Source organism: Aphelocoma coerulescens (genome assembly GCF_041296385.1).
Source record: "Aphelocoma coerulescens isolate FSJ_1873_10779 chromosome Z unlocalized genomic scaffold, UR_Acoe_1.0 ChrZ, whole genome shotgun sequence".
In the NCBI taxonomy this organism is placed as follows: domain Eukaryota; kingdom Metazoa; phylum Chordata; class Aves; order Passeriformes; family Corvidae; genus Aphelocoma; species Aphelocoma coerulescens.
Genome location: NW_027184085.1, coordinates 25,679,565 through 25,691,777, shown reverse-complemented (window position 1 = coordinate 25,691,777; position 12,213 = coordinate 25,679,565). Strand labels below are relative to the sequence as shown.

The window sequence follows — 12,213 nt, the reverse complement described above, 5'->3', positions numbered from 1 at the left end:
CTTTAAAATGTTTGTCTTGGGAGGCAGTCTCAAAGGCTTTGATGTGTATTTCCCTACTGCCTGGGAGGTGGACTGTCTCCTTCTGCCTGTGGAGGTTTTCCTATACCTCATATGCCTAAGTACTGATATGAAGCGGCTCTGAGGCAGCACAGGGTGAAAAATGGAGCAGGAGAATAATAATTAGGAAATTCTAAAGTTTGGAATAAAGTTTGCATTTCCTCTGCCATTAATTTGTGTGTAAAGGTTGAGTATGTCCTGAACCTTCTCTGTTTCATGTTAAAACAGAGGTCAGAGACACTGGAAAGGCTGTAGATTTGATCTTATTCACAAATTGGAATGAATGGAGTAGAATTGTTAAAAGTTTCTTATGCACTGTGTGGTCTTTTTTGCTCTGTCTCTGTGAATGGAGACACTGAACAATAGCATCATTGAAAAAAATTTATTCGTGTGCACAATGGCATGGTGAAATTCTTTTTTTGCAAATGGAATAATGCTCCACATTACATTTAATTGTTCCTTAAGCAGAATACTTTTTGACAGTACTTCTTGCTGTAAGGTGTTTCTTAATCGCAAGTAATATTGCTTGGTCTAGTAAATGTCAGTGTAACATTTACTGTCTATACAAATCAATTGATGACATAGATACAATACTGTAAATGTGTATGTCCAAAAGGTTAGAGGGGCCAGGCAGGATAAATATCTGCAGTAACATATGCTGCAGTTCATTACTCTGACATGTGTTGAACTCAGCATGTGTATAGACCTTCCATCTTTTAGGTGATCTTGCGCTCAATGTTGGTTACATGTGACAGACGCACTGTACTAAAAAGCCAGATGACATGGGAACTCCGGCATGGGGTATTCCTTTTGCAGGCTGGGTGCTGTTTGGTGTCTATGGGTCTTGGTAAAGGGGTTCTAGATGATGCTTTGTGATTTATTGAAAAATTGTGAAGGACTTTTGTTTTTCTTGAACTTTTATTGTGCAAGTTTTTGGCATGTGTATGACTTTTTTTTTATTATTTATTATTCCTTCCCAGAATGATGTAGCACAAGCCAAATTTTATTGTTCCCAGATAATGAGAACAGAGAACAAACTATACAATAATCTTAAAGTAAGTATGCTTGCCTTGTATTAAAATCTTGCAGAGTATGCTATACTGGCCAAAAACTCCAAGTGCAAATTAACAGACCAGCCTGTTACTAGCACAGGCCTGTGTTGGTGGTGTTGCTGAGCTTTTTTTTTTGATCCAACAGACAATTTCTGTCAGTTGGATGACTTACATTCTGAACAGTTAACAACCTCCACCCGTTTTTAAAAATCACTTCCTACCATAGATGGGAATGTAAAGTAGACCAGTCCTACATCTGTGAGCATAGACCCGTAAACAATTTCTAGTTATGATTTGCTCTTTCTAGCTCCAAAAGATTTAAAAAAACCAGCTCCAAGTAAATGCTCTGCCCACTTCAGACCTCCTTCAGCCCTACAAATGTTATCCATATGTGTACATACAACAATTTTTTTGTTTACTTGCACAGTCTACAATCTGAGAGAAAGTCTGCATGTGCCATGTAAGTGACCTCTCTAAACTATGGTAAAATGCACTTTATTCAAGAGCAGGTAGTGCAGCTTCATCAGAGGAGCTCTGCCTCAAGCCTCACCCTTCGTTTCCAGATCCCAGCTGTTAAAAAACCTGAAATATTTGAGGAAATTGATCATTCTGTCACTTTCTTTGCAATGAATGGATTTTTCTCAGTGCAGCGTCTGGATATGTATTTTGTCCTGCTTTGCTCCCTGTCTTCCTCAGCCATTTTAAAAAGAATTTGCATTCTTATGATATGTACTATTTGTGTGGTGTGTTTTTATTTTATTTTTAAGGTTCTTGTCCAGCTCAGATCTGGTTTGCTAAAAGAAGTAATAAATACGTTAGAGGCAGCAGTGGAAGTAGATACTCCTCCCTTTGTGAAAAAAACTGAGTTTTCTGAGCAAGTGGTAAGTATACAGTGATGAGAATGTTCATGGTACTGGGCTGAGCCCTGAAAATGATGGTTAACCTACAGAACTTCAGGTGCCTAACTTCACTGTGCTGTAGTTTTTTGGGTTCTGATGCATTCCAGTGCCAAAGCAGCTGGCTGGCTTCCTCTGCTGTTGGACGAAACACTTAGCTGTTCACTTCATTTTTTATTGTGGATCTTGCTTCTAGAAGCTCATATTTCATCTGAATGTAGATGACACTTTCCCTAGTGGCATTAAATAATTTAATCCCTTGCTTCCTATGCTATTTTCATTTCATATGAAATGAGAATAAAGTTTATGGTAACAGTGATATTGTTAAGTTGGTAATATATGAAAGACCTATGATGCTATATGGGGAAGAGTGATATAGGAAATTGTAGCTTTTGCTATTTAACTATATTTTACTGTGAAAACTAGCTTTTACAGTCTTGGTCAATAAGAAGGCTTCCTTCAGAGCACATATATAGCCCCTCTCAGTTTGTCAGCATTGCTGCTGCTTTTCCTGAAGCTTATTTAGCATATTCATTTTGGATGTGCCTGTAGAACAAGACATTTAAGACTGTGTTATTAAATAAAGACTTCGTCTTTCCCTGCTGCTTTTAATTTTTGTAAACAAAATTAATAACTGATACGCAAAATAATAAATATTAGGAGAAGGGGAGAGCCAACTTTTCAAAACATAGCCCATATTTATTAGCTGCTATGTTGAAAAGAAACTGTTTAAGCAGCCTTTAGTTTTGTAAAGTCATTGCAATAAATGTTGCATGTGTTAGTGTTGTATTTTGACTTTGGGAAATTTTTAGCTACCAAAAGATGATTAAGCATTAGTCCTAACAGTCCGCTTCCACAGAATTCTATTGATAATAATATTTTTTAAGGGATTTACTTAACACTTCAGCTCATACTCTTATGTTTGGCGTACAGAACTTCTCAGTCTTCTATAGCCCGAATTTTATTGATTTGTACTGTACATTTACAAAGATATGTAATAATGATAGTACAAATTTTGCTGATCTGGAAAGTGGATTCCAGGAAGCAATCACATTTCCTGGATTTAAATAGAAAATAAATGTGTTTGTCTGTACTAGGACTTAAAATAGGATAGTACAACTTTGAGGAAGTTTTAAATACAATAAACTCTCTCTAATAGATAACCAGTGCATTTCCACCATTTTGTGGTGATGCATAATGTACTCTGCACAAAATCCTCATCTTATGAGTCATTGCCTTAGCCACCTATCTTACACTGTGTACTTTTTTTTTTTACTATGAGTTATTGTTTTTCTTCAGTGTGGTGGTAGAATGAGATCTCCACTTGCTGAACTGTAACAATCTGTCATTTTCTCTTCCTTAGCTGGCTACAGTCAGGGAAAAGATGGAAGAGAACCCTGACCTTTCTGTCAAATTAGGAAATATTTATACGAAACTACAAGCTTCAGGACAGATAACCATGTGCACACTGGAAGACATGCTTTTCCAAATTCCTAGTTCAAAGAAGACCACTGCAAAGCTTTTAAAACATAAACAATTGGGCTATCAGGCTGCTAATCCACTTCGGTCAAATCTATTGTTAGAATAGTCAGTATTTGATGCCAAACTGAACTGCTGATAGCATCTCTTATAATTCAGGTTCAAATGAAATGTCTTTTCCCCTTTTCCACAGTGAGCAATTTTAAGTTATTTGTATAAAATTTCATTTTAAATACTGATCATGAAGCTTCCTTGTTTCAATTTTGATGCTAAAAACAAACTGTGACAGTGGGTATTTGTGTGTTGTTCAGAAATTGGAGTGATAGAAGGTTTGACTTTTTCCTTAGGCTCTTGTATCAGGATTTTACTGTGCAAAATGTTCTGGAAGTGAATGGATGGAAGTGAACAAAGTGGTATGAGTATCTGACCTGACTTCCGTGGTTCATGAGAAGAAAATTTGGTCTTCATCAGATGTAATGTTCTGACTGAAAGGATAGAGGCAGGCAAGAGTCCAAATAAAAGAGTATGGAAGTGCTTGAACTGTTAGTTCAAAGTCTGTAGATCTAAAGAGAATCAGAGGGAATTAAGCATCTTGTGTTCACTGTAACATCTTTTTCTTCTAAAGAAATATATTAGTGGGTTTTTTTTCATATCAACTGGGATCATGGAAATGCCGTGGGAATTAGCATGGTAACCAAGTGGTTGCTTTCCCAGTTGAAGGAGATTCCTGATCGAAAGTCAGTCTCAGAGTGAGTGACTTCACAAATTGCTTCCTTCTAATTTTCTAATATTAAGATTCCTAGGCTAAGCAAATCTTGATGCAAATTTGCAACTAAGTCTTATAAAGTTTCTTAGAGCAAGTATGATCATGTTTTTAGCTATAATTACATCATCTGCATAGTTGACCGTATTTTTTGATTGAAAAAAAAATACAAAGAAGCTTCATTTTGTCCCAACTTTAATGACTCTAGATCAAATGTGCTTAGTTCTAACAATAAAAAGCTGTTTGTATCTGTGAGTCCTGTATACCCAAGAATCTGAACTCATTCAGCATCCAGAATAGAAGGAATTGGAAACAGGTATACCTTAACTAGCATTCATGTGCCTTTAGTGCCTTTCCAGGTGAAGTGATGAACATGTTGATAAGAGAACTTGGTGGTCTTGTGAGCGCAAGACTAGGTGGATCTCAGCTTGGTACTCTGTAAGTTGGGCTGCATTATTTCTCTTCTGCCTTCTGTTTCTTTTATTTTGTCTCTGCCCCACTCAAGCAAATTTCAGAACTCAGAGTATATTTTCTGTGAATAAATCTCTGCATCTATATCACTGAAGCCAGTGAGACACTGAAGAAACAAGAACCCATCCATGGGGAAGCACAGCTTCAAAACAAATGTGGTTACAGCCTGTGGGATGTTTCCTTTGAAGCTCTAACTCTATAACTTATTTCTGTCACAATGTATTCTGTTAATATGTAAAAGGTACAAACACTGTTACAAAGTAGATGGAATTTCATGCAAGTGTAAGTGAAGAATAATTTGAAGTGTGTATCACACTTTTGTGCATCGTATGTACCCTTTTTATGATTGGTGGCATAAAGTATTACATACATTGATCTGAGAACACAGCTATTACTTTTTCTGTAATATTATGTAGTATGTAATTCCATACATAATTTTCCCTTAGTTGAAAATTCTTTCAACATTTCCAGTAGTATGTGGACCCTTGAGAAGTTCCCAATCTTTTCTCCACAAATAAATTTGATATGAGATTTGTAAAGGCTGTTTGCAGTGTGGCAAGGATTAGTGGCAAAAAATTTTAAAGAATTCAGTTCACTCTGTTTGTATGGACAAGAGAACTGTCTGATATCATCCGGTAGAATCAGGACAGCTGTTTGGTGTTAAAAGTGTATAAATGCCACATTTTTAAAGGCCATCAGGGACAGTTTGACTGATTTAGCCTTACATAGCAAATACATGAAGTCAGTTCTGTTTCCTTACTTGGCACTTTAAAATTTGTGTTAATTGCAAGAAGCTGTTGCATCCTAGCACTGTGCATGTTCTCTTGTTCATTCTAATCAGAATTGTTTAGGTTCCTGCCTAAGGCTGTATCCTACTTGCAACTGAAGTAATCATAACTTATATTAAAATTGTCAATATACCTGATGTTTTCCATTCTTTGTTCTCTTGATTGCTTGTTTTCTTGGGGTTTATTTACTCAAGGTAACAATACTAGGTTGATTTATTTAAAAGAAATAACATCTTTGTCTTGAGAGGGAAAGGAGATGCACTTAAATATCTAACGGTACTTCAGTAGAAGAGGAAAGCAGGGACTCAAGATTAAGAGGTTCAAAGAAGCACACACAAAATTTAGACAATTAAAATTAGAATATTGGGTGTTGCTCTAGAAGTGTTGTAGAAGACTGGTAACATTTACTCCTAGGAAAAAAGCTGGGAGAAATAAGCAAGTTCTAATATTTATGAAGCTGATTTCCAATTAAGTCTAACGTGTGTCATGCAAGTCCCAGAGGCTGTTATTTGGGTAATCTTGGATTTGGGTGGTAATTTATGGATTCATCTTCTGGTGCATCAAGATTGTAAGCGCACTGGCTTTTGTGTTGAAGAGTCTTCACTCTTGTGCTTAGTTGAGTGTACTTAGGTGGTGTTGACTCCTGGTATCCCAGCACCCAAGACCAGGAACCCAGACTTAGGGGTTTTGCTGGATTAGAGTGGCTGGATTGTCAAGGGCTGAGTTACTAGGCAGCTCTCATGGAGACAGCCTCAGAGAACAGGATGTGCACTGTTACTGCAGCCGATACTAAGTTTTTATCAATGACGAACCTTGAACTTAAAGAGAAGTCAACATTCTTAAAATCAATTACTTTTTTTTAACAATCTGAAAGAAACTGAAGGCATTTACATTTCAAAGTGAATTGCTGCATATTTTTCTCTCGGTTTCACAGCAAGAGATTGTGTAGGAAGTATTGCTTAAAAGGTTATGTGTAGTAAGTAGCTTAGATGAGGATCCGAGGGCTCTTTGGGGTATTCTTGTGTGGAAAAGAATTACTCTTTATCATATTCAAATGTTCGTCCTCCAGTAAAATGAAACGTGAGTTTTGTGCATGTTCCTTGCACTGCAGCAGCTTTTTGGAACAGTGATCCAGGAGACAGCAGGTGGCGTTTCTTGACCATACTCTCCTGCAAACATTATTTCCAGGGATGGCCTGCAGTGTCACTTATGTAAGGGCAGGGCATTAATGTTTTGCCCATGTGCCATCTTAAAATGGAAAACCAGGCAATGGAAAGCTGCCTTGCATTATTGGTAATGGTTGGCGATGACTGCAAAGCTAGAGATTTACAGCACTTACTTTGAAACTTACAGCATTTATTGAAACAACTCATCTTTGTCAATGATCACAGTACAGTGTTTACAGTATTCTGTGCAAATCCTAGTCAATTAACTAGATGCCAGGCTTGTGCACCAATGACAATTATAAATGTTTACATTGCTATACCTTTAGGAGAATGTTGGACCCCTTTTCTGACTTGAATTTTAGAAGCATTCATTCTTAACGTTCAGAGTGGATCTGGATTATGTGCAGTCTTCAAAGGACTGTCATTCTTCTGCCATAGATGGTTCTGCTTTTCTCCATGAGTTAATACTTTGTTGTTTTTAATATTTCTTTCCACAAACATCCTGAGTCTTGGTGTGGAAGGTGCACATTTTTTGTGCTTCTCCCAAGTTAATTCTCTGCTCCAACACAATAAAAATGAGTGTGAAAGGCTTAGTTGTTGCAGGAGAGTTCAGGAATGCTTCCAGGCCTCAAGAAGAGCTTTCACATATTTAATGTACTTTCTAAACAAGTTTAAATAACATGAAACAAAGATTTGTTAGAAGTTTGCAGCACAGTAGAAAGGAGAGACACCTACCATGCATAGCTCTAAAGATACTCAACTTTGTTTTCCTTTCAGGCTTTTTTTCAGGGTTGCTTCAGGTTTGCATTCTTCTAAAAATTTTTTATTGCTAAATAAGAGACTTGTTTGTTTTTAAAGTACATCTGTTGTGGCTGCTTGACAGCCCTTCCACTGTCACATTCTCTTTAGAATAAGTTTTTAAAAGAAGATGTCATTCACCACCTTCATCTTCTGTTTCTTTTAACCTGCTTCTTACGAACAGCATTTTGAACTCATCAAATGTCTGATTGCCTACTTGCAGACTACTTTTAAAGTAATTTCATTTTCATCTGAACGATAAATTTAAGCAAGGATGTCAGAGAAGGAGAGATTGAGCTCTGTATAGAGTAGGTGCATAGACTTTGCCTTGGGACAGATGATGATGAGTGAGATGTGAACTTGTGGGTAAGGATCAGAGGACAGATCAACACAGGGATGCTTCAATGGGTGTCTGCTACATCCTACCTGATAAAAAAGGTGCACACACACACAGAGACGCACACACAGACACAGGTGAAGCATTCTTTCGGCAGCTGGAGAAAGTCTCAGTCACAGACCCGAGTTCCTATCTGGGCCTTAGCCAGCTGGAAGGACAGCATAGCTGGACACAATCAGTCTAGGAGATTTCTGGAGTGTTCTGAGGACAATCTCTTGGTGCATGTGACAGAGGAACTGGTAAGGGAAGATGCTCTCTTGGACCTGTGGCTCACAAATGCAAAGCAATTGCTGGATAGTTTAAAGGGCAAGGGCAACATTTGCTGCAGCAACAATGATTCTTGTGGAGTCAAGAGTGTGAAGTTTAAGATCAGATCCTGAGAGGACTAATCTAGATCAGAACTCCAGAAAAGTAGTTTTTGGCATGTTCAGGGACCTGCCTCCAGGATCCTGGAGGAAGCTACCCCAGAAGGAAAAAGTATGGGGTCATCTAGTTGATCTTCAGAGGCAACATTCTCAGAGCACTGGAATGATCTGTCTCAATGCGTGTAAAGCAAGCTGGCAAAGAGCCAAAATAAATACAGAGCTCCTGACTGAACTCAGACACAAAAGAGATGCACACGGAAGGTGCAAGGAGGGTAGGCTACCCAGGAGGAATGCAAAGACATTGCTCCTGCATGCAGAAATGACGTCAGGAAAACCAAAGCTTAGCTGCAAGTGAAACTAGCAAAGAATGTGAAGGATGGCAAGAAAGGTCTTTTCTGTGGATATCGGCAACAAAAGAAAGGTTAGGGAGAATATGGCCCTACTGGTCAGTGGGACAGGGGAACTAGTGACAAATGACAGGGAGAAGACTGAGGCACTCTGCCTTTTTGCTACCAAGCTGGTCAGAGAAAAAGAGGCTGAGAGAAATGGGTTTGCTCAGCCTTAAGAAGAGAAGGCTTAGAGAAAACCTTATTCCTGTTTAGGAATTTAAAAAAACCTAGATTCCTGTCTATTCTGCATCCTGATCAGATGACAAACAGATGGTGGAGCCAGACTATTCTCAGAAATGCGTGATGATAGGATTGGGCACAATGGCCACAAATGGAAACATGGGATGTCCTGATTAGGTACTGGGATAAAAGAAGTTGTCATGAGGTAGATCAAATACTGAAAGAGTTTACCCAAAAAGGATGTAAAATATCTGTTCCTGAAGGCCTTCAAGACTCACCTGGAACTTGGACATCACCCTAAGAAACTTGACCTGATTAGACCTGCATTGAGCTCGGGTTTGGAGGTCCATTTCAAACTAAATTGTTCTGTTATACATCTGGATGACCTACTGACTATCCTGTCTTGTGAGAAACAAATGAAAATTTCATATTCTGAGAACACCATGATGTAGCTGTCTTCTACACAATTATATAGAAAATGCTCTCTTTTTAGTCTCTTCAATACTGAGGCTGGTGCTTATCCATCCTGGCCCTTATTCTCACTTGAGGTGTCAGCATTATGAGTTACAATGAAAGTTCTTGACTCAAACCTGGCCTCTCTATTGCCCCTTTTCTACCCAGAATATAGCAGTGCAAATTCCCAAATCATATGAGAACCATGTGCTCTACAAACAGTATGATGATAGCTAGTCTGGCTAATTCCATCACAAGAGAATGTATGCTTGCAGCAGCCAGCCCCTGCATCCCCTCCAGCACCTGGTCCAGAAAAGAAATTGCTATCTTAAATTACATGAAGGTGTTTTTTTCAAGGTTTTGTATTCTAGATAGATATAAGATGAACTTTTTATGTCCAGTTTCCTAAGTGGTATGCTAGTCCTTGTTTTCAGTTTCTATGCACTTAAGGGAAGTTTGTGGACTCTCGCTCCCACTGACCTGTGTGAGGTGCTTAAAGAGAGATTAGGGCCTCACCCATATCAGCAGGAACCACAACATCAAAATAAAATAGAAAATTACCAGTCTTGTGTCTCCTAGGCAATTCAGGCTAGCAAATTATCACATTTACTTTAGGAATTGAACATGTCTTGTAGCCAGAGACTTGGCAGCACCAATCTTGATGGAAAATTTTAGAAAAGAGTATTGGAAAAGATAACTTAATAGTAACATTTGAAACAGCTGAGTGAGAATCCCCAAGTGTTGTGATTTAACCCCAGCCAGCAGCCAAGCCAAGCCCCGTGCAGCTGCTCACTCACTCCCTCACCAGAGGGATTAAGGAGAGAATCGGAAGGGTGAGAGCTGGAGAACACATGGGCTGAGATAAATACAGTTTAATAGGGAAAGCAAAAGCTGCATATACAAGCAAATCAAAACAAGGAATCCCTTCACTGCTTCCCATGAGCATGCAATGCCATGGCAGTTCTCCAGGAGAGCAGGGCCCCATCACGTAAAATGGTCACTGTGGAAGACAAATGCCATCACTCCAGGTGTGCCCCTACTCCTCCTTCATCCCCCCCTTTATACACTGAGCATGGTGCCACAGGGTCTGGAATGTCCGTTTGGTCAGTTGGGGTCACCTGTGCTGGCTCTGTCTCCTCCCAATCTCCTAAGCACCCCCAGTCCCCTCCCCAGTGTGGCAGTACCAAAAGCAGAAACAGCCTTGCCTCTGTGCAAGCCCTGCTCAGCAACAGCAAAAACATCTCTGTATTATCAACCCTGAGTTCAGCACAAATCCAAAACACAGCCCCATGCCAGCTGCTGAGATGAGAATTAATTCTCCCTCAGCCCAAACCAGCACACCAAATAACAACTCCCTTTCAATTATTCCATCTGTAAGTACTTAAAAGTGCTCTATCACTTCTTTCAGCATTATGACAGTAAATGAACCTTGCTCTTGATGGCAAAATTTTAATGACGTTTTTTTTGTTTCTGACTTAACTGTTAGAAAGAGTAGTCCTGCACTCCTTTCAGCCACCATGTGCTGCATAACTGGAGACAGAGAGTCCAGCATAATGTGTTAGAACAGGAAAGAGAATCAGTTCACAAATTCATTTTACATAATTTTAAAAGTGGTAAGTGTATACTTAAACATGAGCAAAATAGTTTGGGAAACTTCTCATCTTCCTTCTCTATAATACCATTACTTGGGGAAGGGTAAAGGGAAGGGAGGAATAAAAAGGAGAAATAAAAGGCAGAGACATTGTTGAGAACTTCTTCTTTATGTTTGAAGCTTTATCAGTTCTCACATCAGAACGACAGAAAAAGAGAACTGTGATGGAGAAAGGATGATACATCTACAGAATTGCCGTAGTGGTTAAGTACTTTCAGGGGAAATTCAGACCACAAAATTTGTTCTGCTCCACTTTTACTACCCTTTGGAAGGGTTTAAGATTTGTAAGCATTGGCAAGTTAAAGCTTTGAAAAATTTCTCACAAAGTGCAAAGAAAAGTGTATGCTTGAATTTAGGAAAGAACCTGCAGTGTCTGTTACCCTAATGCAGCTCTTTATGGACAGTCACACAGATGAAAACCTCAGCATGTCAAATTTCCGGCCTGAGAGTTTACACCACATGCATCTTTGCATGGGCTCAACTGGTCGGACTGCAAGGCATTTCTCCCTTGAGTTGTCACGTATCTTTATCTTCTCTGCATTTCCAGACAAAGCAGATTCCTACCCTGAAAAATGTGATGGGAAAAGTGTGGTGCCATGTAATATTTACATTACCAAAGACAGTGTTAGATTTTTCTTTTTTTTCACATGTGTTTGTAACCATCTTAGTGACACCTCTATTTTGGGTTGATTTTTTTTATTTCCTACAAACTGAGCACTGAACTATAGAGTAACTTACAATGGAAGAGATTTCTGGAGCTCATCTTGTCCCACCCCCTATTATGTATCAGCAGAGAATAGCATGAAACATCATCAGATAAAGGAGATTAAAAGCCTTGCCTGTGCAATTGTAGCATGTGGGTGTAGCTTGCTTTTCTACCAGTGAAATCAACCTTGTTCTTTCACTTTTTATTCCTTTTAGGAAACATGTATTTTCAGTTAACTCTCTTGCTTTGCACATGGTTACAGGTAGCTCCTGTTCTTGCCTACTCCTAAAATGACTTTGAGTGTTTTAAACATGGGCTGAGAACCACTCCAAATCAGGGCTTGCAGTAGTAACTAGATTTTATTGTTTTGTCCCTAAGTTGCCTAAAAGTATCTTGTGATCTCCAGAGAGCAGAGTGAAGAGCTGTTCTTGCACTGAGAGGTGATTTTAAGTAACTCACTGCTGCTCCATTCTATTCTGCCCACAGACTATTTCTTACCTGCTGGGTAAATATAATCAGTCACCTTCTGCTACAGATGAATCTCTACAATAAATAGTACACAATTTGAAGTCCCATATACTTCATTAATGTTCTTTTTGGTT

General features: G+C 38.8%; 1 protein-coding gene across 5 annotated transcripts in view; it reads left to right on the top strand.

Moving 5' to 3' along the window:
- The window catches only part of PTCD2 (pentatricopeptide repeat domain 2), a 28,602-nt gene that overhangs the window by 11,798 nt on the left and 4,591 nt on the right, over positions 1 to 12,213 (top strand). For 3 of the 5 annotated variants that reach the window (XM_069000928.1, XM_069000927.1, XM_069000929.1), the window contains exons 8-9: positions 1,038 to 1,112; positions 1,877 to 1,990. In XM_069000928.1, the coding sequence (XP_068857029.1) occupies positions 1,038 to 1,112; positions 1,877 to 1,990 (189 nt within the window). Of the gene's footprint in view, positions 1 to 1,037; positions 1,113 to 1,876; positions 1,991 to 3,368; positions 5,637 to 12,213 lie in introns of those variants that run through there. The other 2 variants (XM_069000930.1, XM_069000926.1) reach the window with 2 other exon arrangements.